Source organism: Musca domestica, unplaced genomic scaffold (assembly GCF_030504385.1).
Source record: "Musca domestica strain aabys unplaced genomic scaffold, Musca_domestica.polishedcontigs.V.1.1 8, whole genome shotgun sequence".
Taxonomy (NCBI): Eukaryota; Metazoa; Arthropoda; class Insecta; order Diptera; family Muscidae; genus Musca; species Musca domestica.
In genome coordinates, this window is record NW_026712409.1 from 10410041 (window position 1) to 10432906 (window position 22866).

Sequence of the window (22866 nt, forward strand, 5' to 3'; positions counted from 1 at the left end):
ATAGGGGAGGTTCCAAGGCAGTTGGCCAATGTGGACAATTCGTATCTGATCTAATTCTGATATAAATATTACAAAGTTCCAAATTTGGACTATATCGACTACTTCGTATACTTTTTATGAGACATGTGCAAATTTTTGGAAAATGTGGAAATACGCATGAGGTAACAGACATAGTCGACCGAGGTATTCCATTTTCATACTTTATCGAATACAGAAAAAAAATATATTGGTACATTAAAAATTTGAAGGAAATCCAACATTTATATCCAACTTTATGCGAAATCATAATTTTCGATAGATTACATATTTATATCAGATTTCTGGTTAAGACCAATATTTAGATACAGCAAGTTCTAAAGAATCGCCGACTTGTTTCACAAGTTATGCCAGATATAAGTATTGCACATTGTGACCCTTTATGGGTGAAGAACAACAACGGGTCGGCCGATATTTATCATATCCACAACAGATTTTGCGTCAGCCAAAATATTTGGTTGTGTGAAATTTAAAGAGAATTGGATGCTTATTTCTCTTTCTTTGAACGTTTTGTTCTTCAAAACTTTAACCCCATGAGGGGGAAGTACCAGAAGGAGTGGTCCGATCTCTACCATCTTTATAACAGATCTTGTGTTTATATTGAGTTGTGCCAAGTTTAAATGGAATCGGATGTTAATTTCGCATTTTATGAGCTTCATGGGTATTTAAAGTTTTGACCTTTGTGGGGGAGGTACCAGAAGGGGTGAACCGATATATTCCATTTTGACACCAGACCTTGGGCCAATAAAAATATTTTTATGTGTATAATTTGAAGAGAACCGGATGCTTATTTCGGATTTTATTATCGTTTTTGTTATTTAAAACGTTGAGCTTTTGTGGGGAGGTACCAGTAGGAGTGGTCCGAACTGTACCATCTTTAAAACAGATCTTGTGTTGATGGAAATATTGAGCTGTGCCAAATCTAAATGGAATCGGATGTTAATTTTACGTTTTATAAACTTCATGGATGTTCAAAGTTGTGACCTTTGTGGGGGAGATACCAGTAGGAGTGGACCGATATATTCCATCTACTCACCAGACCTTGGGTCAATGAAAATATTGTGATGTGTGTAATTTGAAGAGAACCGGATGCTCATTTCGGATTTTATGATAGTTTTTGTTATTTAAAACCTTGAACCTTTGTGGGGGAGGTCCCATAAGGGATGGCCCGATCTCTGCCATATTTACAGGGTGAGATAAAAAAACTGCAACAAAGTTAAACGCCATAATTTTTACATTTTTTTTTTGAAATCTTATTGAATGAAATCAAAAAATGTCGGAAATAGCATCAAATTTTAGATTTAGTTTAGATTTGTTCGAATTGATCACCTTTGTTACAAATTATGGCCTTCAAACGGCCAATGAAACTGTTACACGCTGCCGGAATGTTGAGCTGCGGTATTTTAGCTCTTTCCCGGCGAAGCGCTTGCGCTTGAGGTGATCGACACTTTGGTATCATTTAGTGGCAACCTTGCTTTCTAAAATACAATAGTCCAACGGATTGGTATCTGGAGATTTTGGTGGCGCTGGAAATGAAGCGAGGAACCTTATTTTGTAATCATTCTTGGGTGGCTTGTGCTGAGTGCGATGATGCTAAGTCCTGTTGGAATGTCCAAGGTCTGCGGCCAAAATGTTTGCGTGCCCAAGGCTTTAATACACCCTCCAGAATATTTTCGCGATAATTTTCGGCTTTTATTTTAATGCCAAGCTCGATTAATACGAGCGGAGAGTTACCATCGGCTGTTATGGCGGCCCACACCATCACCATGGCCGGCGCTTGAGTTCTGGTGGCCAACCGAAGTTGCACATTTTCAGCTGACCTCTTTGGCAAGGAAACACGATCATTTTGTTTGTTTACAAAAAAAAACCAAAATCCAAAATCGGCAGTTCACCACTTTCGGCCAAGCGAAGCAATCCTTTAGCCCTTTTGAGTCTATTTTCTTTCTGTTGCGGTGTAAGTTATTGCACTTTTTGCAATATCAATGGCTTTACCCCGAGCTTATTTTTCAATACTTACCGAATGGAATGTTGCGATATGTTCAGCTCACGAGCCATTTTTCAGCCACTGTGACTCGGGTTTCGATCAAGTCGCTTCTTTACTTTTCGAACCATTTCTGCTGATGTTGCTGTTTTCTTCCGTCCACTTCCTTGACATCCGTCGGGCTTTGCTACCAGTATCAGAGTAACGAGCGATGGTACGAGACACAATTTATTTATCCACATTTAAATCCTTGAGTGTTCTAACGATAGCCACTTGTGATGTTCCAGCCAAATATAAAGAAATCACACTATCACGCTTAAATTCCATCGCGAATAACTTTTTTTTCTGGAAAATTCTCACCAAAATGTTTTGGACGCTAGTAAACAATATAATGAGCTGTCACTGGAATAATTTTAACAGCCGTCGACTGGATTAGAAATGACTACAGTCTGAAGTTGGTTGCAGTTTTTTTCATCTCACCCTGTATGTTGGTAACAATAACACTTCATTGAATATGAGAATTAGTCCCCAAGCTAAATGAACATTCTTGCGAGAAATGCTAGATAGATAGTGGGATATAGGATTATTTGTATGGAAATGTCAATATATGATCATTGATTGGTTAATATTGCCAAATCCAATTCTATATAGTATGACTCTGAAGATCGTCCCCCTGCTGCCCATGTATGAATTAAAAACAACTTGATGTTTTGGAATGTCTTTTTCTTGTTTTCATTTTCAGTTTTCTTCTTCTTCATCTTCATCTTTTCTTTTCAATATAATTATTTACAAGGATGGCATTGTTAGTTTCTTGTATCATTTGAATTTGAATATTGGATGTTTTAAAGATGGTATTATAAAACATATCAGGTTGTTGTTTTGTTTGTTGCTAGCAATTATGTAAACAATTAGTTGTGTTTTTTTGCTTTTGGTTTTTTTACACATAAATTGAAATAGTTCTAACATGATTATATATGTAGTTTATGCTGGTTGTTTTTGTTTGTTTTTTTTATTTAATTTTGTATATAAATATATGTATAGCATATTCGTAAGTATCAACATGTTTTGTTTAATTTAGACATTATTGTTCCATTGTTGATTATATTGTAAATAGTATTAATAATAGCTAAAACAACAACAATTAGAGTAAAGATGCTATTTTTTATTATTAATATTTTATAACCAGGAATTTTGTGCTTGAAAGAAAGAAAAACAAATGATGAAATATTTGGTAAAATTATTTAAAATAAAAACAGAAAACGTGTTATTTTTTTTGTTTAAAATTATTTTCTTAAAATCTTTTTTTTTAATAGATTTATTATTATTTTGTTTAACATAGTTATACACAGAATACTGTTAACAATCAAAACGAAAAAAAAAAAAAAACATTACAGCCAAAAAAAAGTTCTACCTTCTAGCACTTATTTTTTGTGTGGCTGTAGGGGGAATCTTATATTTTCTTTTAAATATGTAATAACAAATATGGACAAAAAAAATATGAACTTAATATTTAATAGAAAAAGAGGAAATTATCGATGTAACAAAACAAGGAAACAAGAGGAGTTTTTTTTTTCAATGGAAATAATCACAAGCCGCCGCCAGCTTTTCTTTTGGGTGTAATTTCCATATCAGTTGTTCTGTAGGGTTTGGTTGTATCACTGCTTTTGTTTCTTTGCCAGTTTGAATAATAGTTCTTTGTTTTGTACAATACATACATAGTATTTTAAAATAATAGTATTAAGTTTTACTTAGGTTTCTTTTTTTGTTTGTTTGTTTGTTTTGTTTCTTGAAATTACAATTATACACGACTTTTTTTATTGTTTAAATTAAGCTAATTATTTATGAAAATTATCTTTTTTGCTGTTGTTGCCTTTGCCCACACATACAGACATATATGTTTGCTTCTCTGTTCCATGGAAAACAACATATCAGGTTTTACATTTTAGCAGCTTCTACCATATCGATGTTGATTTTATAGAATACATAGGGGAAGTATTCCGCCTGACCGAAACCCAAGCCGGGAATATCAACATTCTGAAAAAAATAAAACAAACAAAAACAATAAATATCGTATGAGGTAAAAAATTGTAAAAGTAAAATAAGGTTCTCAATAATCGACAAAATATATGATTTCCATCGGTCATCTGAGTGAATAGGAAACTCAGACATCAAATGCAAATTATATTAAGAATATTTGGTGAAAACTAAAGATATTCATCATTCAGATACCATAAAACAGACATTTTGGAGATTTTATGAGCTAGCAACTTTGGACTTTATAATATCATCTAAGATCCATTTTTTTTTATCAAAAAATTGTATTCGCTTAAGGACGAAGGACATTTTTGGTTCAAATAAGCAGAGTTATTGATATTGGAGTGGAGATCAGCCAGAAGCATCGCAAAAGTTGTCAATGCATCCAGAAAAAGTCATCCTATGCAGCTGAAAAACATCGGCGGACATTTGGAGTCGATCTAGCGATGTCCGTCCGTCCGTCTGTCTGGCAGGCTGATGCGCACGATAACTCTCGAAGGGATCCAAACTTGGTACAGCGTAATGTTATTGTCAAACTTAGATCGAGTTCGGAGATGGGCAATATCGGTCCACTCCTTCTGGTACTTCCCCCTTAAAATGTCAAAATTTTAAAAGAAAATATTTTACTGCACAGAAAGAGAAATGGTAATCCGATTTTACTCCAACTTTGCAAATCCTAATATTTGTATCAGTGCTAGGTCCGGTGCGAAAATGGACAATATCAGTGCACTCCATCTAGTACCTCCCCCACAAAGGGTCAAAATTTCGAATAATTTTTAATTTCTTATAAAATGTGAAGTGTCCGATTGTCTCCAAATTACACACATCACTATGTTTTCATTAACCCAAGGTCTGATGTGAAGATGGAATATATCGATCCACTCCTTTTGGTACCTCCCCCACAAAGTGGTAAAATTTTGAATGTTCATAAGGCCCATAAAACGCGAAGTTAACATCCGATTTCATTCAGACTTGTTACATCTCAATATTTCCATCAACACAAGATCTGTTATAAAGATGGTAGAGATCGGACCATTCCTTCACGTACCTCCCCCACAAAGGGTCAACGATTTTGTTATTCAAATCGACGATTATAAAACCCGAAATAAGCATCCGGTTCTCTTCATATTTCACACATCTCAACAATTTCGATAACACAAGATTTGTTATGAAGATGGTAGAGATTGGACCATTTCTTCTGGTACCTCCCCCAAAAAAGATTCAAAATTTTGAACAACCAAAATGAGCAAAAATCCGAAATAAGCATTAAATTCTCTTCACATTTCGCACATCCCATTATTTCTACTAACACAAGATCTGCTGTGAAAATGGGTTATATCGGCACAATCCTTCTGGTAACTCCCCGAATAGGTTTCAAAATTTTGAAAAACAAAACGCTCAAAGAAATCGAAATAAGCATCCACCTCGTTTCAAATTTCACACATCCAAACATTTTTGCTAACGCGAGATCTTTTGTGAAGATGTTATATATCTGCGATACCCTTCTGGTATCTCTCCCACAAAGGGTCACAAGATTCAATACTTTTATCTGTCATAACTTGCGAAATAAGTCAGCGATTCTTTAACACTTGATTTATCTAATTATTTCTATCAACCAAAAAATATGAATATGGAATTTATAATGGAATTTCGCAAAAAAATTGATTTTCTTGTAATTATTCCCATACCATTATTTTATAAATGAAGTGTGAAAATTAAATACTTCGGTCCTATATATATTCTCTAAAAATTATCACATATCTCCTATAAAGTGAAGGAAGTAATCAATACAATCCAATTCTGGCACGTCTCAATATTTATATCATATTTATTTAGGTCCGATACGAAAAGGAAAATATTGCCACTCCTCCGGAACCTACTACATAGAGGGTCAACAATTTGAATAATTAAAACAGAAGTCAAAATATTATTAAATAATCCAGCATTGGCTGAGGGTATGCGTCTGATGGCAAAACCGACTGATATTTTTTTTGATGTTTTCATTTCCAAAAATCAAAATTCATTTAATTTGTAAACCATTTCAGTTCCAAAACACTAGGTCTATAAGTTCTTAAAAACAATTGCATGTTCCTAATAACCAATTCTTTAGAATTATTGAAGGTAATTTTCTTTTTCTTAAACGTGGTTGTTGAAATAGTGTTAAAAACTCCTTCTTTGATCTATTCTTACCAACATTTGAAAAGGACATTATGGTGAACACTATAAAACTTTATATTAAAATTGTAGAAATTTTCACTACTTACATCAGCACCACTGCCCGACAATTGTCCACCAGCTGAAGCACCATCCAAATGACCATACAATTGGTTCAAGCAGTCACGTAGACGCTTTATGCTCTTCTTGTTGGGTTCAATGAGAATGGCTTGGAAATTAACAGGCAAACCGTATCTGAAAGACAAAAACACCAACCAAAAAATGTTAAGTTACCTCATTAAAAATGCATTACAATGTGCTCTACCTTAAAACAGATTCAACAAAGACACGCAATGCCTTGACATGGATCAAAGCACAGAATGCCTCACTGAAGTTCACCTTCAACCATCTGACCAGGGGGCCCTGTTTTAACAAAACAAAAAAAATCGAATGAATAAAAACAGTGTTTAAGATATTTTTATTTTGCCACTCACAAATTGCTTCTTTTTGTCGGTAATCAATTTGGTTCTTTCGTTTTTGCCGGCGGCCAATTCTTCTTCGTTGTAAACGAAATCGCGTACAATGAATTTCTTTTCGCGGGCATGCAATTTGAATTCCTCAACAACCTTCTTGAATAGGGTGACATTGTAGAGGCAGTAATCATTGTCTTGGGTAATCAACGTCGATGAGCGTGGCACAATCATGTCGGTGATCTTTTCATAGTTGGCCATCCAATCGTTGGCCAGCATTCTACAAATAACAACAAACAAATAATTATTAAAACTTGTTATGATGACCATGATTGGCGGAATACTTACTTTGGTACAATGACCAAGAGAGTGGTTAAGTACTCGGAATCCAAAATGAAATGTTCCTTTTTAACCAAATCGGCCAAGTTACGGGTTAACAAACTGCCACTGGAATTTCAAAGAAAATAAACAAAAATTAGAATATTTTTCAATGAATTTATATGACTCTTGATTAGTTCATATTAATTTTAGCAACATTCATTCAAAGTTATGCCTTGCCATCCAGCCTTTATCAATAAAAATTATAATTTCTTATTTTTATTTTTACTTACGTTTGTTTCTTTTCCAAATTCTGCAAACTGCCCTTCAAATTGTTATAGGCATTCGATTTTGTCTTCAAATCAGCATCGATTTGACCAACTTGTTTGGAAATGATATCGGCAATGTTACGCAAAGATTGCTTAATTGGATACTTGGCCATATCCCATTGGAAGCGTGTAATGTAATTGGGTAAATCGGCTGTTGTGGTTGTTTGTTGAGTGGTAGCAAAAGCAAATAGAAAAAAAGTGTTAAATATACAACAGAAAATATATATTGAAAATTGAAAAATTACAATTAATTTCGAGTACTACAAACATACTACACATACACAAGTTATTGTTAGATAGATAGTGTTGTTAAGCGTAGATAATAGAACTGGTCATTTAGATTTGATTAAAGAGTTAAAGCAATTTCTATTCATATTTTTTTTAATACCTAGGTCTCGTATAATTTTTTTTCTTTGTTTTGAATTTTGAAATATGTTGTTGACGAAATTCTAAAATATTTATTACAAAAAAAAAAAAAACATGTGCACATTAAATTGTAAAAGCAAAGTGGACATATAAACAGGCATATTCTAAAAAAAATGGTGCAGAAAATTTGAAAACAACACATCAAACAATGGGAAAAGATATTCAGGAAGCAAAATACAATTTGTAACACAAAAAAAGGATAAATATTTAAAAAGCAACAGGAGCTCTTCAGGATGCTTTAAAGAACTTCTTTGAAAAAATATTCATGAAACAAAATACAATTTGTAATACAAAAAAAGGATAAATATTTAAAAAGCAAAGGAAGCTCTCCAGGATCCTTTAAAGAACTTCTTTGGGACAACTTTTTTATTAATTGTTCAAAATCTTTAAAGTAAGGCCAATGACTGTATGAAGAATAATAATAATAATAATTTTTAATTTAAAAGTAACTTACGGCTCATAATATTATATTTTATTTAAATTCTTAAAAAGTAATTTAAGGTCCAATATCGTTGATTTAAAAAGAGAGCTTTGACACACAAAAATTTAGACAATAAGTTTTAAGATCCTTTTCAAATCAATATTCTGGGGATTCTTAAAAAAGGAAAGTTTAAAATACAGTTTTCAGGTATACAGAGGCAACTTTCAGGTTGTTTTGGAATGATCGAAAAACGCTTTCAGGTCAAAAATTGTGGATTTTTAAGGCCAGTATAAATTCAGAAGTTTTACTGTTCATTTCTCGATTTATGTTCTGAAATTTTATGTCATAAGTTTTTTTTTATTGATACCCTACATCACTATGCATAATTAGTAGAGCTCCCGTAACAAAAGAATTTATTTGAAGTAGATCATACCGCCTCTTAACATTTGGCTTTAGAGCAGTTACAGTTTGGTTTCAGAGGGAACTTATATATAGGAGGCATATCCAATTCTGAATAGATTTTCACTAAATTTGACGCATGATATCATGATATATATCGGAACCGAATTTCACAAAATGGAAACGTACGTCCCGAAATTCACTCCATTTGGGCTGATATTAGCCATTATTTGCACAATAAACATGAAATTGGACTAAAGATATATATGGGAGCTACATCCAAATATTAGTCGTTATCGATAAAATTTGGTAGATGTATTTCCGAGCTCTATATGATATCTGGTACCAAATATCATTGTTGTTGAATGCATATTGCGCATGTGAGGGACTTAAAACCCCAAATCGGATGAAACATAAATATGGGAGCTATAGCTATATCTGAACCGATTATCTCCAAATTTAATGTATTTGCTTCTAGACTTAATTCGGTCGGAAAAGCCAATATTCAGGTCATTTGGACAGATATTGGCTATTTGGTGCACAATTAACCCGAAATGGGGGCTATATCGAAATCTGATCCGATCTTGATAAAATTTGGCAGAGGTATTTCCGAGCTCTATAATATATCTGGTACCAAATATCATTGTTGTCGAATGCATATTGCGCATGTGAGAGACTTAAAACGCCAAATCGGATGAAACCTATATATGGAAGCTATAGCTATATCTGAACAGATTTTCCTTAACTTTGATGTACTTTCGTCTCTCGTCTCTTTCTGTGAGATGTACCGAAATTCAGGTAATTTGGACTCATATTGTCCATTTGGTGCACAATACACCCGAAATCGGTTGAAGATATATATGGGGGCTATATCCAAATCTGATCCGATTATCACCAATTTCAATAGGGATCGTCCTTGTGCCAAACAAATATTGTTTGGAAAATTTCAGCTTAATCGTATAATAAACATACAAGAATACACGGATAGACAGACTGACATTTATAAATCGACTCAGAAAGTGATTCCTCAAAAGTAACTATGGGTCTATCTCGCACAAAAACAATATCCTTACCAATATGTGGTGTAGGGTATAAAAAACCTAGTACCATTTTCAGGTTATTTCATTCAAAAGGAGTAAATATCTAAAAACTGTACCTTTTTCTGTGATGGCTTCCAAATTTGAACAGTATCTTTAAGGCATATATACTCTTTTATAAACAACAATAACAATTGACAAGCACTACAAATTTTTAAATACCATTTTAAATAAAACGAAAAACTAAAAAAAAATTGTTCAAAAATTATCAATAATTGTGCCAAAAATATTACAATAAAAATACATTCTTTGAAACTTAAAAATAATATTAAACAAAAATAACATATTTGTGAAAATGGGAAAAAAAGTATATTCACAACTCAAAAATTAAGTAAAAATATATATAACAAAAATACTATTTTTTAAATTATAAATAATATTAACACATAAAAGACAATTATGCACACTCCATAGTTTTTCTATATAGTTAAAATACTGAAAAAGAAAATAGATTTATGAGAAATAAGCAAAAAAATATTTATCTGAAATATCGATATATGTGTATGTAGTTCAATAGGACTATAACTACGGTGATGGAATCATATCCTTCTTTTTTCGTTTTAACCATGATTGGTGGTTAAAAACAAAATCAGCACAGAGTTAAATCGGCAAGAGTTGAAAATAATAGTGAAATAAATTGGTTGGAGGAAGGAAACAAACTCAACAACTGAAAATTGAAAGAAAAAAACTATAATATGGCAAAATAATAATAAAAAAAGAACAAACACAAATTAACAACGTACACCACATCATCTTTGCATGTAGTATGAAGTATGTACGTGTTACAACTTTGTATGAAAAAAAAAATAATTATATTATTTGGTGAATATTAAAATAGTAAAGAGAGAAAGAGGAGGAAAAACTTGTAGTAGTAGTACTGGTGGTGGTATTTGGTTGATATGTACACAGACATATATATACACACACACAGAGAGAAAGAGAATAAACACAACCCGCTAACCTGGACTCAAGGGCATCGCTGGCGGTTCGCCCATATCAATATCCGGACTGGAACGACCATGGCTACTACTGCCACAACAACTACTCACTGGCGACGATCTATGAGTTGATGTTAAATTAAATCCAATGTTTAAATTTAATTGACTCGTTGATAAGTGACTGCATTTTTTGAGTTTTGTTTGTTTGCATTTGAAATGGATTTTTGGTTCGTGGATAAAAGTAGATTCTCGGTGGTAGGAAAAATAAGAAAACGAAACAAAAAGAAAAGATTTGCACAAAAAAAAGAAAACGAAACCGAAAAAGAAAGTAGACAATTTCAAATAGTGAAGAGCAGAGCATAAGTGAGTGGTTGTGAGATTTTAATAAGAATGGGTTTTTGGTGAAATGATGGGTGGTATGAGGGTGAGATGAGGTCGATGCGTGAGAAAAAAGTACGTTGGTGATTAAAAAAATATAATTTTATGTAAAGAAAAGTCATTACTGGAATCTCTCACCGCCCGTGTAAAGGAACCCCATTCTAAATATGGACTTGTGGGGAATATATACTGTTCTCACTAAGTCACCATATTCCACATGAAATAAGAGATACGAAATAATGTGCCATATATTCGTGAATATTGTTTTCTCTTTATAATTTATAATTATAGGAGTTAGTGAAATTCAGGAATCTCTCTCAAATGAATCTTTAAAAATGGGTTGATTAAATCCAAAAATTAATATTTAATCCTTCATTTTTTTAAGAAATGAAATGAGAGATATGAAAAAATGTTCCATATATTCGTTTAAGTATTGTTTTCTTTTTATAATTTATAATTATAAGAGTTGGTGAAAGCGAGGAATCTCTTGCTAACGCACGTTTCGTATTTTGTTTCACTGTCACGTATTGCAGGAACGCTTTGGCAGTTGCATCGACACATCTGCTGGGTCAATGAATTGTCAAATCGATTTTGATATTGAAAATCTTGATTGTAAAAATTGTTGAAAAATACATATCATTAAAACCTTCGATTTGCGTAGTATAAGAAAACATAATGCTATCATAGCTCTTAAAAGAATCATTCTTCAGAAAAACTGTGAATGTGGGCAATTAGAAGCAGTTAATATTCAAGAAATTTTTTATTTCTGAAAGTTTGCTCTGATTTTGTTTGGTAGGCTTAAAGATATGGAACTTGGATATTTAGGAAATACGGCCGAACAAAACATTTTTGGGAAAAGAGGATCTTTTTGTATCCTACGCCGGTTATTTGGTAGACCTTTTTTATTCAATATTTTTTCTGGGTAGGGCAAATACAATCGGGCTATATTGATTCTTGGGGTAATAACAATTATTGTGCAAATTTCCGAACTTAATTTCAAATATTGTGCTCAACATATGACCGGCCTACTTTAGGTTTACTTATAACTTTTACACAATATGCTGGGTTGCCTGAGAATATTGAACAACAAAATTATAATCTCAAAATTTTCCAATAACGCAAAATAAAAACAAGTAAAAAAAGCAGACAAGTTCGGCCGGGCCGAACTTTTAATATCCTCCACCATATGGAAGAAATTTAAAAAATTTCAAAAAAAAATTTCGAAAATTAGCGCTTAGATGAAAACCATTAAATAGGACCGAATATCGAGAGGTACTGTTATATAGGGCCAATACGAAGACGTGGAACTGCATACGAAAATTTTTTGTCAAAGATAATAGTACCCATTACGAACTTCAAATACGAAATTTGAATAATGTGAATAATGTCGCTGAAATCATCAAAATACCGAATATCGGGAGGTGCGGTTTTATGCGGACTATACGAAGGCGTGGACCTGCACGTACAATTTTCTGTTATAGGCTATAGTATCCATTAAGAAAATCAAATACCAAATTTGAAACGATTCCGCTGTAAAATGTCATTAAAATCATGAAAATACCGAATATCTGGAGGTACCGACATGGCTCATTTACTAACTTAACCTGCCTACTGGGAAAATATACATGTATGCACAATTTTATCCTTCTATCTCAATTCGTTCGAAGGATAGCGTGATTACAACAGACCGACAGACAGACATCTCTAAATCGTCTTAGAATTTTACCCTGATCCAGAATAGATATACTTTGTAGGCTCCATCATGAATATTTCGAGGAGTTACAAACGGAATGACAAAGCTAATATAGAATGATGGAGGGTATAAAAAGCTTTCGAAAAACTACGAACTAAAATATGTCGATGCTAGATGACACATCGTATTTTCCTCTTCTTTGCTGACATGGAGGACATAACGCAGTAAAATGACAAAAAAAAAAAAAACAATGATTCCAGAGAGCATGGGTGGATAATGAATGTATGGTGAAAATATGACGACATCCAACATCATGTTCTGATGCATGGCTGGCTTGCTGGCTGTCTATACCTGCTCTTTTTTGTTGAATTTCTTTTGTGTCTTTGAAACCACCATTCAAATGTATCACTAACATCATCCGACAAACTATCACTACTTTTCAAATGTTTATGCTGATTGTTATCGGCAAGACCACCATAATGCTGGTCCTGTGGATCATGATGATGGTGTTGGTGGCTGTGGGAGTGATGTTGCTGCTGGTGATGGCTGTGATTATTATGACTGTGTGACTGCTGTTGATGTTCCTGCTGTTTATTTAGGTTATGATGCTGTTGGTGTTGTTGCTGCTGATGATATTGATGACTTTCATTGACATCCATTTTCGAAGTACTGCGACTATGATTGCCACAAAAAAATCCAGCAAAACCACGAGACGTAGAAGAACCTGAAGAATTATTGTGATGTGTTGGTGTTGATGGCGTCGTCTTTTGATTGGTTAGACTACATAATGTTGTGGTCGTTGTGGAGGTGGAATTGTTATTTATGCTACATGTATTGTTGTTGTGATGACTGGATGTCAACTTATTGAATAGTGAACGAGCCGTTAGACCACCAGCTCCACCTGTGGGCGCCGAACTTGAACAGAAATATAAACTATTTGCCGTTGTGACTGGACCAGTGGCACATGTATTTGCTGCGGTAATGGCTGTGGATATATTAAACGATGATGAGGCGGAGGTACCGCTTTCTTTTCTCAGCGGTGATGTCAGACCAAAATGACGTTGACGTGTGGTTGGCGGTTGAAATGGATTAATTGTTCTTAGATTCATTACCGAGTTACCCGAAGATAGTGTGCAATTATCATTGGCCACGGTAGTGGGACTTGTGGCACCCATGCTTGCCATATCATCGCCAGCAAAATCACAGGGACACGTTGGCGGCGAGGCCGTCGATAATATATCAAAATCACGATCACTCTCTTCGTTGGAAGAAAAATTCATGCAACTTCCCGATGGACAAACTGAGCAAGAAGTAGTTGTAGTGGTGGTAGTTGTTGTGTCATGGCTATTCGATAGATTTGATGATTTACCCGTTAAATCTGAATGTATGGTCGTGCTAGGGGTGGTTGTGGCATGCGTAGTTGTTGTGCAGCAATCATCAGGCGGTCCGGGACCTTAATTTGAATTTTGTTACATTTTATGTATTTTTGAGAAGAAATCATAAGGTTGTTGGTTGGAGCATTCACACACAATGTATATATTTCAGTGTTGGTTTGATTTTTTGTTGGGAGTTTCGTTGATATATATATTTTTTTTGGTATTGGAGGAGTTGGGGTACATACATATACATTTATTATAATAAACTTTTTTTTTTGTAAGGGAAATATTATATAATTTACAGCTAAAATATCCTGCATTTTTCAATTTTGTTTTACAGATTTTAAGAATGCTACAGAGGTTAGGAAAACACTGAATACTGTAATTGCAAAATTTCAAAACGTGAGGTTATTGCAAAGAAAAAACCTATAGAGCCTTTAACATGACTATTAAACTGCTAATTCCTTCATCATTTACCACTTAAGGTTGGCCACCAGAACTCAAGCGCCAGGCATGGTGATGGTGTGGGCCGACATAATAGCCGATGGTCGCTCGCCGCTCGCATTACTCGACCGTGGCATCAGAAAAAATGCCGAATATTATTGCGAAAATATTCTGAAGGTGTATTAAAGACTTGGGCAATGCAAGCATTTTGGCCGCAGACCTTGGACATTTCAACAGGACTCAGCACCATCGCACTCAGCATGCGCAAACCAAAAATGGTTACAAAATGAGGTTTCTCGCTTCATTTCCAGCGCACAATGGCCACCAAAATCTCCGAATATCAATCCGTTGGGCTATTGTGTCTCGAGTATTTTGGAAAGCAAGGTTGGCACTAAAAAATATCAAAGTGTCGATCACCTCAAGCAAGCGCTTCGTCGGGAATGGGCCAAAATACCGCAGGGCAACATTCGGGAAGCGTATGACGGTTTCATTGGCCGTTCGAATGCAATAATTTGTGTTAAAGGTAACCAATTCGAACAAATTTAAACTTATTCTAAAATTTGATGCTATTCTCGATATTTTTGCTTTCATTCAATAAAAATTAAAACAAAAATAAATGTAAAATTTATGGCTTTTGACTTTGTTGCAGCAGGAACGCTTTTTTATTTTGTATGTAAGTAGCCAAAAAGCATTTAATTGGCTGCCGCATTGCTGAGACCGCGAGCAAGTCCCATTCTTTTATACATTGCCCTCTTTTGTTTTATTTTAACATTATACCTCATCCCATTCGCACGTAGCATATTTATACACAATAATTATAACTTAGATCAAGACAATAATAGTTCTAAGATTATATGTTAATCACTCACAATGAATGTCAACATTGTCAAAGAAAAGAAGAAGACTCAAATAAAGATTACTTTACTTTTAATTTACTTTGGCTGTTGCATCTATTGCTTTATTGCCGGTGACTGACTCCTATTTCATACACCGAGGAGTGATTTGAGTTTCAAGAAGGATGGTGCAAAGACTATTTGGCCAACAAATTCATTAAAAAATTATTAATATTTAATGGTTATCGCAACATTGTGCCATTGCAGAGAGCTAATGTTGCATTCTACAGGCTATATGATCATTAGAAGGAAATAGAGTCACTTAAGAATGCATTAAGTCATGGCCAAACGTTCTGTAGCCTCTCGATAATTTTATGTTTATAATAACCCACTTAAAGGTGGGAAACAATAACGCCTTTTAAAATTATAAAATAAAACCTTTCTTTACACCTTAACACGTTATCACTTAATGGAAAAGGATACTATTGATCTATTAGTGCTAACCTAAGTTTCGTTTTATACATATAAAATGAAATGCATTATTCCAAAATTTTATAACCACACTCTCACATAACCTCAACTTTCATATTAATATTTACTAAGTTTGAAAATACTTGACAATACCATTCATTATAAATGCAATTAATTACCTTACATTTTGTTTTGCATTAAAAACATAAGATTACTATTGAAAATTCAATAAAATATATTTTACCATAACCCCACTTTTTGAGATTCGTATCATTGAAATTTTACAAATTTTTCGTGGCATTCTTAATGTATGTTTACATCCTTAATTTTTCATGTAGTGCTCTGTGAAACTTAATCTAAAGTGTTCCCACTACCTACATCCCACCCTTTGGCAACTTCTGCTGATGCCATTTGAAGATCAAGTTTTAGGAAAGTCAAATGAAAAACAACTAAAAAGAAATTAAACTCATAAAAATCAAGAGGGAGAAGAAAACAAAATAATTATCCAAAATATAGGGAAGAGAAAAAGGTGCAAAGTGAATTGATTTTTTTAAAATAATTTTGCAATAATCAAAACAAAAACAGAACAATGCATATTTTCACACACGCACAAAACATTTGCCGCAAATGAAAATCGAAGGAAACAAAATCAAAAATTAAATTTTTTATAAGAAAATGTTGGCAAATTATATAAAGACTGATTTATTTAATAGTAAAAAAATCTATAGTTGAAAATAAACATGTATATTATGTACAAATATGCAATATACAACATACACAAACATCACTAAAAACGAAATTGAAATTAAGGATATGTTACAGTAACAACAACAACAACGAGAATGTGAGCAAGAACGTTTAACATATTTCAAAATTCAAAAATACAAATGAAATATATGATTCAATTGAAGAAGAGCGAAAGAGAGAGTTAAGAAAAATCATTAAAATGAGTTTTTGTTTTTTCTGAGATTTACTACATACAGACTCTCTGCTGTACGTGTGAGTCGTCTTGTTTTATATAGGGGGGGTTTTGTTTGTTATCTGTTTAAGATTTTGCAATGATTTAAAAACTAATTGTTTTCCAATGGTTAGAAAACAACAACAACAACACTGTTTTTGGTTGCCTAAGAAATGCAAAAACAAAAAAGAAAACAGAAAAGAAACACATGATTCGAGTTTTTGTTTTCTCTTTTGATTCAAATGAATGAAACAACATAATAATGTAACGGAAATGAAAGTAACGAATTGAAAAGAAAAACTTAAAATTAGACAAATGGGAAACTTGGAATGACGATGGGAAACAACACTGGAATGTAGGCTTTTGGCTGGGGAAATAGAGACAGAGAAGAGAGAGGGATAGAATTGGTTTTACATAAATAATACAGTGTACAGTGTTTTTGGGTTTATGTTTGTTTTTTAGATAATTTGTTAGTGTATGTTTGTTTTTAGATAATCTCTTAGTGTATCCTTAAGGCCTGACATATTTAATTGGACACAGTGAATAAATATAAAGAATTACTAATGTAAAAAATCCTACAAAAGAGAAAAATGTTATTTGTCTGTTGTTATTTCAAATTTAAAAATGTGATTTTTTATTTATATAGGAAACAAAATAAAGATCGGAAAATAATCAAAATTATTTTTATTAATAATAAATGTATATAACCTTTACCGAGATACCAAAAATAAGCAGCACTTTAACTACGAGAGAAGATTAAAATTAATACCGGTTTCAAAGAAAACAGAACAGTACTCAAACTGGGTAGGAATTGCCCCATTCAGCCTCTATAAATGTATCTCTATCCCCAACTAGTCCTAGGGTCCTAGACCATATTTTCCATTATAACCAACAAAACAATTCAAATAAGCGATGTACATCGGGCTGAATTTTAGAGTAAACAAGTAAAATAGTAACAGTCGGTTTTGCCGACAGATGTATTCTCTCAGACTTGAGTTATGGTTATCCAAACTCTTGACTCTTTATGAGGGAGGTCCCGAAGCAGTTGGCCAATATTGACAATTCATATCTGACTTATGATATAAATATCACAATATGACAGATTTGGACTATATCGACTACTCTCTGTACTCTTTGAAATATGTGCAAATTTTTAGAAATATTTAACCTAATGCAGATAAAAATATTGGCATGTGTAAAATTTGAAGGAAACCGAACATTCATATCCAATTTTATACGAAATCATAAATTCCATATTCATCTCAGGTTTCTGGTTGAGAGAATTATTTAGATATAGCTAGTTGTAAAGAATCGCTGAGTTTTTGCAATTTATGACAGATAAAAGTATTGAATATTGTGATTCTTTGTGGGTGAGATACTTGAAGGGGTTCACATCATCTTTAGAACAGCAAAAATATTTGGATGTGTTAGATTTGAAGAAAGTTGGATGCTTATTTCGGATGTTATAATCGTTTTGGTTATTAAAAATGTTAACCCTTTGTGAGAGAGGTACCAGCAGGAATGGTCCTATCTCTAGAATTTTTGTAGCAGATTTTGTGTTGGTGGAAATATCAAGGTGTACCAATTCTGAGTGGAATCGGATGTTAATTTCACGTTTTATGAGCTTTATGGATATTCAAAATATTTACTCTTTGTGGGGCAGGTACCAGAAGGAGTGGACCGATGTATTCCATCTTCACACCAGACCTTGGGTTAATAAAAATATTGTGAAGTGTGTAATTTGAAGACAATCGGACATTTACATCACATTTTATAAGAGTTTAAATTATTCAAAATTTTGACCCTTTGTCAGGGAGGTATTGTTCATTTTCGCACCTGATCTCGCACTGATGCAAATATTAGGATTTGCAAAGTTGGAACAAAATCGGATTATCGTTTCTCTTTCTGTGCAGTAAATTATTTTCATGGAAAATTTTGACATTTGGTGTGGGAGGCACCAGAAGGAGTGGGCCGATATTGCCCATCTCCGAACTCGATATAAGTTTGACAATTATATTACAATGTACCAAGTACAAGAGTATTCGATTTGACACTCCCTTCGAGAGACCTAGGGTCTAAAACCTCAATCGCCGGCCACGGTGATGGTGTGGGCCGCCATAACAGCCGATAGTCGCTCTCCGCTCGTTTTAATTGACCGTGGCATCAGAATAAATGTCTAAATTATCACGAAAATATTCTGGAGGGTGTATTAAACCTAGGGCATTTTTGCCAACAGGACTTAGCACCATCGCAATCAGCACGCGCCACCCAAGAATGGTTACAAAATGAGGTCTTCGCTTCATTTCCAGCGCACAACGGCTACCAAAATCTCCGGATATCAATACGTTGGTCATTGTGTCTGGATTATTTTGGAAAGCAAGGTTGGCACTAAAAATTATGGCGTTTGAGTTTGTTGCAGTTTTTGTATATCACCCTGTATTAGGAACAAAACAAAACGCTATCGTATTTGCGATACGAGGAAAACTCCTGATGGTTGGATTGTCATACCAAATTGTAAGCCTATATGGACCATTTTAAATATCAAAATTATAAAATACATCTAAGTAAAATTTTATCAATTTATTTAATTTCGTTGGGAAGCTTTGTGATTTCCTCAGACGGACAGACAGGCGGACGGACATCGCTTAAAGGACGTTTAATTTGATGCTGATCAAGAACATATATACTTTGTGTGTGTTACAACTGAAGTGACAATTTTAATATATCCTCTTTCCATACCACGGTGGAGGGCAAAAAATAAAAGGACTAATGGAAAATGTTTTTTTTTTTGAGATTACTTCCGTAATGAAATATAGAAATAGGCCTTAAGTTAAAGACCATAAAGTCAAAATGTTTTCTGATATAACTATTGAACATATCTCAACTGTTTCCAATCATGGCCTTTCCTTTCCACTTTCCAAATATGGCCTTTTTAAGTGGCTACAGAGTAGGTTGTCGGTTTTCTTTGCAATATATAATTTTTTTATTGAATATTAACAGCGATGGATTAGGAATAGATGAGTAGAAACAAATGTCATATTATTTTGTTTTTGTAATTTCTTCCCAAATTGTACGACAAATAAAAATAAATCGTCAATTCTATAAAAATGTATACGATGCTAATTTTAATTCACTGTGTAGTTGATATAAAATATATGAATTTCCTTTTCCAAAACTTCAAAACAAAATATATGAGTATTGGGTTAGTAGTTGTGTATGGTGGTGATGATGTTGTTGTTTGTGATGTTTGTTTGTTACGCATAAATATACAATTCACATAATCAATTGTTGTAATAAATAACATAAAATAAGAACAATTTCACAGAAATCAAATACAATAATTTTATTTTGACGTCCAAAAAAATCGGATTTCTTTCATTTTTTTTTTTGAACAGAGAATATAAGAAGCAAACCCTGCCAATGGATTATCGATTGGCAGAGATGTATGTAATGGATGTGGTGCTAAATGAGTTCAAGAAACAAAATTGAACTAAATAGATAATAATCAAAACAAAATGAAAATAGATAAAATTCAAAACAAAAGAAAAATAGAATAAAGAAACAAATAAATAGAATAAAACTAAATAAGGAAAAGAAGTGAAAAACTCTTTACTTTACGTTCAAATAGAGAACCTGATGTTTTCAATTGAAAAACGTTTAGTTTTTAAATCTTCTATAAATTTGTTGTGTAGATTTTCTAATTTTTTTCGAAAAGATAAAATATTAAATATAAATGTATTTGTTTATATGTAACTACCATTCAATAAAGAAGAATAATATGGAATTAAATTAAAATAGTTTAAGACTACGGTTTTTTTTAATTGTTAATATTTGTTTTTCATTAAAATTTGTTAGTTTTTTTGTCATTCCCAAAAAATAAAAGATATAAAATACTAGTTTGATTATTTCGTTTAGTCAAAAAAAAAGTTAGTAAATGCCTTCTAATTTTTCTATGATTTAACTTTTTTAAAATTAAAACTAACTAAACATATCTCTAATCAAAAAATCTACACTAATTGTTGTACTTACTGTTGTTGGCGAGTAAATTCTCATGCAATTTATCGCGTTGATCTTCCAGCACTTCACCCAAATAGGCAGCAACTTTACGGGTAATTTGTTCAACATAAGTATCCAATTTACCCAAATCATCGGAAAGACCCACCAATTGATCGAGAGTACCAACCTATGGATTACATTTATATATAAAAAATCATTTGAAATTTCTTGTGTTTGAAATATGGGGATTGTTACCTTCAGATCGGGAATGTGGAACTTGAAGTTGTTACACAAATTGTTTTGTTTGCTGGTGAGATTGTTCATGGTATCGAAAGTTTGCTGGCAAGTTTTATCGCCAGGGGCTGAAATAAGCCAGTACTCGGACATCTTGCTGATTTCTATGAAAATAATACAAAAAAAAAAAAAAAAACATGTGAATATTAATAGTTCTGATAATATGTGCATATGCCGCAATCGAAGGTCATGTAAATTGCAGGTCATCCCAATGTAAATGGCTGTAATATTCTAAATCTCTAGTGGATTGAAGTTTCAATAAAAAATTTTTGTCGGATTATAAAACTCAATTTTAACTCAATTTATGTAAGTTGTATGGCCTATACATATGTCACAATCGAAGCTCATGTAAATTGCAGGTCATCCCAATGTAAATGACAGAAATATTCTAAATCTCTAGTGAATTGAAGTTTCAGTCATAAATTTGTGTCGGATTATAAAACTCAATTTCGAGGGAGTTGTACGACCCTTATGGGAGTTGTATGGTTTATACAGGGTGAGATGAAAAAGCTGGAACCAACTTCAGACTGCTGTCATTACTAAGCCACTCATCCGACAGCTGTTAAAATTATTCCAGTGACAGCTCAATATATTGTTTACAAGCGAACAAAAGCATTTTGGTAAGAATTTTCCAGAAAAATTCGGCATAGCGAGATAGTGTGATTTCTTTATATTTGGCTGAAAAACCACAAGTGGGTATCGTTGGAGCACTCCAGCATTTAAATGTGAATAAATCTTTTGTGTCTAGTACCATCGCTGGTTACAGTGATACTGGTAGCGTAGCCCGACGTATGTCAAGGAAGTATACGGAAGAAAACAGCATCATCAGCAGAAATGGTTCGAAAAGTAAGTAAGCAACTTGATCGAACCCGCGTCGCAGTGACCGAAAAAGGGCTCGTGAGTTGAACATATCGCAATATTCCATTCGGCAAATATTGAAAAATGAGGTCGGGGTAGGGTCATTTCCATGAAATTCAAGAAGAAGTCACACCGCAACAGAAAGAAAATAGACTCAAAAGATCTAAAGAGTTCCTTCGCTTGGCCGAAAGTGGTGAACTACCGAATTTGGTTTTCTCTGCTCCGATGATAAAACATTCTTTGTCCAGCAGTTTGTAAACAAACAAAATGATCGTGTTTACTTGCCAAAAAAAGGTCAGCTGAAAATGTGCACCTTCGGTTGGCCACCAGAACTCAAGCGCTGGCCATGGGCCGCCATAACAGCCGATGGTCGCTCTCCGTCCGTATTAATCGACCGTGGCAACAGAATAAATGCCGAATATTCTAGCAAAAATATTCTGGAGGCTATATTAAAGCCTTGGGCACGCAAACATTTTGGCCCCAGACCTTGGACATTCCAAAAGAACTCAGCACCATCGCACTCAGCACGTGCCACCCAAGAATGGTTGCAAAATGAAGTTCCTCGCTTCAATTCCAGCGCACAGTGGCCACCAAAATCTACGGTTACCAATCCGTTGGACAATTGTGTCTGGAGTATTTTGGAAAGCAAGGTTGGCACTTAAAAATACCAAAGTGTCGATCACCTCAAGCAAGCGCTTCGCCGGGAATGGACCAAAATACCGCAGATCAACATTCGGGCAGCGTGTGACGGTTTCATTGGCCATAATTCGTGAAGGCCATAATTCGTGCCAAATGTGACCAATTCGCACAAATCTAAACTTATTCAAAAATTTGATGCTATTTCCGACATTTTTTCAATAAAATTAAAAAAAAAACTTAAAATTATGGCGTTTGATAAATTTTAAGTTCGAAATGGCAAATACATTCCGTGACAAAAAATTGTCTTTGCAGTTCCAGGTCTT

General features: G+C 33.6%; 1 protein-coding gene across 4 annotated transcripts in view; it reads right to left on the reverse strand.

Moving 5' to 3' along the window:
• Nucleotides 1-2725: 2725 nt before the first annotated feature.
• The window catches only part of LOC101892532 (V-type proton ATPase subunit C), a 30738-nt gene continuing 10597 nt past the window's right edge, over nucleotides 2726-22866 (reverse strand). For 2 of the 4 annotated variants that reach the window (XM_059130852.1, XM_059130853.1), the window contains exons 2-11: nucleotides 21008-21150; nucleotides 20786-20939; nucleotides 13026-14127; nucleotides 10627-10784; nucleotides 7287-7473; nucleotides 7024-7122; nucleotides 6700-6955; nucleotides 6531-6628; nucleotides 6316-6460; nucleotides 2726-4051 (exon numbers count right to left, since the gene is read on the reverse strand). In XM_059130852.1, the coding sequence (XP_058986835.1) occupies nucleotides 3953-4051; nucleotides 6316-6460; nucleotides 6531-6628; nucleotides 6700-6955; nucleotides 7024-7122; nucleotides 7287-7473; nucleotides 10627-10784; nucleotides 13026-14127; nucleotides 20786-20939; nucleotides 21008-21139 (2430 nt within the window). In that variant the 5' untranslated portion in view covers nucleotides 21140-21150 and the 3' untranslated portion in view covers nucleotides 2726-3952. The remainder of the gene's footprint in view (nucleotides 4052-6315; nucleotides 6461-6530; nucleotides 6629-6699; nucleotides 6956-7023; nucleotides 7123-7286; nucleotides 7474-10626; nucleotides 10785-13025; nucleotides 14128-20785; nucleotides 20940-21007; nucleotides 21151-22866) is intronic. The other 2 variants (XM_059130855.1, XM_005174827.4) reach the window with 2 other exon arrangements.